The sequence below is a fragment of the Protobothrops mucrosquamatus genome, unplaced genomic scaffold (genome assembly GCF_001527695.2).
Source record: "Protobothrops mucrosquamatus isolate PMUCROS unplaced genomic scaffold, P.Mucros_1.0 scaffold3892, whole genome shotgun sequence".
Classification (NCBI taxonomy): domain Eukaryota; kingdom Metazoa; phylum Chordata; class Lepidosauria; order Squamata; family Viperidae; genus Protobothrops; species Protobothrops mucrosquamatus.
The window spans coordinates 42,012-45,989 of NW_015389839.1; the positions used below are offsets into that span (position 1 = coordinate 42,012).

At 44.0% G+C, this 3,978-nt stretch overlaps 1 protein-coding gene across 1 annotated transcript in view; it reads right to left on the reverse strand.

Moving 5' to 3' along the window:
* The window catches only part of LOC107298332 (ciliary-associated calcium-binding coiled-coil protein 1-like), a 44,451-nt gene that overhangs the window by 39,804 nt on the left and 669 nt on the right, over positions 1–3,978 (reverse strand). The window contains exons 2-3 of the mRNA XM_029286497.1: positions 2,394–2,497; positions 1,243–1,412 (exon numbers count right to left, since the gene is read on the reverse strand). Coding sequence (XP_029142330.1) covers positions 1,243–1,412; positions 2,394–2,497 — 274 coding nt within the window. The remainder of the gene's footprint in view (positions 1–1,242; positions 1,413–2,393; positions 2,498–3,978) is intronic.

Consider the following 3,978-nt stretch of genomic DNA (forward strand, 5'->3'; position numbering starts at 1 on the left):
CTTTGTCAAAGGCTGGCTGATTCCTGTCATGCAATTCTGGCTTTGTTTTTGCTCGAATCCCAGGAGAGAAATCAACATGCCTGGCACTTGCCAAGCAGGAGTGCAAACAGAGTGCTTGCTGATGGGTAGGTATCGCTCTCCTGAGCAGGCAAGGGGGTCCAGGGAAGGCACTCTGCGGCTTCAGAAGCTGCCTGGCCCCATGGGCTGAACTAACCTCTGATAAGAACCTGTGTCTGTTTGAGCTCTGAAATATCTCAGCAGCATCCTGGTTAGAGCCATCTCTCTTCTTCTGGCATTTTTGTGGCAAGATAATTTAAGAGACAAGAACAAACTACGGCCAGCACAAACTGTGGTTTCCAAATCCATGTTAATTGGGTTCATGTGCTGGAATGCCAGCTGTAATCAAACCATGTTTGTGGCCAAGTTCAGAGGTTAAGCCATGATTTGGCGTAGATGTGAGCAGCTTCTGAGGACTCAAAAGGCTCCTATTTAAACTCCCCACTTCCCGGGGGAGGGGCACTGGTGGAGGTGTGCTTTGAGGACAGGGCTATTACTCATTTAGTGTGGTTGTAGACCACTCCCATTGTTACAGATACAAAAGAGGGGTGGGTGGGAACTTCCACCACACCCCACCCATTACAGGGAAAAGTATATGCAGCCCAACAGACCCAATCTATTTCTAGAATTTGTTGTCATAAACAGCTTTGAAATGTCTTGGCATAGAAAATGGCATACAAATACAGGGAATAAATAAGCATATTTATATAATATATAAGCATATATATAATAAATAAGCAACGGATGGAAACTAATCAAGGAGAGAAGCAACCTAGAACTAAGGAGAAACTTCCTGATAGTGAGAACAATTAACCAGTGGAACAACCTGCCTCCAGAAGCGGTGAATGCTCCAACACTGGAAGTTTTTAAGAAGAGACCGGACAGCCATTTGTCCGAAATGGTATAGGGTTTCCTGCCTGAGCAGGAGGTTGGACTAAATGACCTCCAAGGTACCTTCCAACTTTTATTATTATTATTATTATTATTATTATTATTATTATTATTATTATTATTATTATTATTATTATTATTATTATTATTATTATTATTATTATTATTATTATATTGTCCTTTCAGGGTAAAATTACAATTTTGGGAGGGCAGCGAATAACTCTGCCCCTAATATTCTTACATACAATAATCCAAAGGAGAACGGGTACATTCATAGGATGTGGCTGAACTTACTCTCCAGATTATCCAACAGCAAATTCAGGAGAGTCAGGAACCCTCCAATCTGCACAGATGAGAAGTCTAATCCTTTGGCCCACCAAAATCCAGAGACATAATAATCCAGTAATGCAGCTTCTTTCAAATTAGTCAGTCGGTGCTTCAGATTCAGAAACTCTTCCAGACTCCTGCAGTTGAAAAATATCAGAACATCAGAACACAAAAACAGCCCCCCTCCGTGTAATTGTGGCAATTTACTTTCAATGGGACAAATTTTTGCAAATCCAGGAATGAGCAGAAATCGGATGGCTCTTCAAACCTTGAATTAAAAACCAGTGCCAGAAACTTAACCGTTTAAATTTAAGCTGCTTTTGGAGGACCAGTTTTCCCCACATGGATTTTTCTGACTGCAGAAATGTGGCATTTTTGAAAATATTTTAATGCCACAGCTAGGCAGAGTCAGTGTCCAAAACTAAATCTGCATTGTATTTGTACTAAAAATTAAATGATATTTTCAAAAACGATAGTAATGACATTCACAGCTTATGGTCTAGAACAGGGGTCTTCAAACTTGGCAACTTTTAAGACTTGTGGACTTCACCTCCCAGAATTCCTCAGCCAGCCCTGGCTGGCTGGCTGAGGAATTCTGGGAGTTGAAGTCCACAAGTCTTAAAGTTGCCAAGTTTGAAGACCCCTGGTTTGTAGGTCTTTAAAATGTAAACTTTGTTTCATTGGATTTAAAATTAAAACCCATTCACATTTTATTATGAGTTGGCCTGACCAAGAAAATATTTTAGAACATCGGACGGTGCAAATAAAAGAGACCTTGTTTGCATTACTCCTACTGAGCATCACTTCGATGGGATCACAAAATGGTCTCTTCTCAAGACCCCCAGCCACCATCTGGGCCTCTGAGACTGACTTGGAACCGAGGGGCAGGTCCACAGTCTGTGGTATGCTGAGGAATGTGACTTTGTCCCTGGATCAGTAGTGAAAAATGACACAGAAGCTCCATCTCTCTTTAAAAAGGAAGAACACACACATCGCAAGAGCCCAGGCCACAGGGTTGTTCCCCTCACACACAGACACACTCTATGTGCAAACCAACTCGCTGCTGCCTCAGCAGATGATGGCCAGGGCAAGATCTGTCGATGTCCCATCCAACTTACTTCTCAACTCCTGCTATGTCTTGTTCCAACATAATGCTAACCTCAGCAAGTGAGAGAAGTTTCCAAGCCATGGCTTCTTCGTCTTTATTAATTTTGTCTTCATCCTACAGCGAAACAAAAAGAATTACAGTACAATAGCACCCACCCAAAAGCAAGACATTCAATTGCAAGGATTTTTTAAAAATTAGGGCATAAAGAAAAACAATGGCAACTGTCAACACCAATTTACTTGATTTAGAAAGGGCAGACAGATAAGAGAGGAATAATTGGCCTTGCCTTTGCAAATGATTTTTTTTTTTAAAAAAATACAATTCAACACAGCAAAGCAGAAATTCTTATTTTTGCTAGGTCACCACTGGCCCTTGAGCAAATTTCAGACACACCCTACAGGCCTGGGCCAGACCTTTGGCAACAGATGTTGTCCCTCCTGCAATCAAGCAAATGGGGATGGAAAACGTGAGAAATTACAAAGAGGCCCCCAATTACAAAGAAAGAGGCAAGCCTTTTGTTATGATAGTTTTTGGTATCGTTTTTGGAATCAATTTTTACGAAAATTCCATCCATGCCTCTCAACATATCAGAATCAAGGTGGTTTTGAAGCTGTTGGTTTGTTGGTTTGTTTATATCCTCTCCCACCCAAATCTGCTGGCAGGTGTGGGTAGCCCAACCGGCCAAGGAGATGATGCCAAGGCCGAGGGCAGCCACGGGTAGACTGGCTGTCCTCAAAGATGCCACAGAATACACCAGGGGGTAGGCCACCTTGGCTCTTTTATGACTGGTGGACTTCAATTCCCAGAATTCCTGAGCCAGCCATGCTGAGGGGAAAGGGAGAGGTTTCCATGCTGAGCCATGCTGGCTCAGGAATTCTGGGAGTTGAAGTCCACCAGTCATAAAAGAGCCAAGGTTGCCTACCCCTGGTGTAGACCAATCCTCTCCAGGTGGGTCAGACTACAGTCCCCATCATCCCCCCACTATCTGAATACAATGCAATCTCTACTCCTACGTATTGGGGTATTTCTACATGGCTGCTTCCAGGCAAGTCTGCTGTAGCTACTTTCCATTCTTTCCTCAAAAGGTTTTCTCTCCCTCCCCCCCATATACACACCATTTACTCCACAGCCCTGGGATTTCCTAATAAGCAAGGTCTGGGGCGGAGTGAAAAGACACCCCACTCTTTAGCCACAGAAGCACCCTAGGGATCTTGGGCCTGTTGGTTCCACCTAACCCAGGGGTAGGCCTCCTTGGCTCTTTTATGACTCGTGGACTTCAACCCCCAGAATTCCTGAGCCAGCATGGCTCAACTTGGAAGCCTCTCCCTTTCCCCTCAGCATGGCTGGCTCAGGAATTCTGGGAGTTGAAGTCCACGAGTCATAAAAGAGCCAAGGTGGCCTACCCCTGGTGTAGACCAATCCTCTCCAGGTGGGTCAGACTACAGTCCCCATCATCCTCCCACTATCTGAACACAATGCAGTCTCTACTCCTACGTATTGGGGTATTTCTACCTGGCTGCTTCCAGGCAAGTCTACTGTAGCTACTTTCCCTTGCTTTCCTCAAAATGTTTTCATTCCCTCCCCCCCCCCCCCCC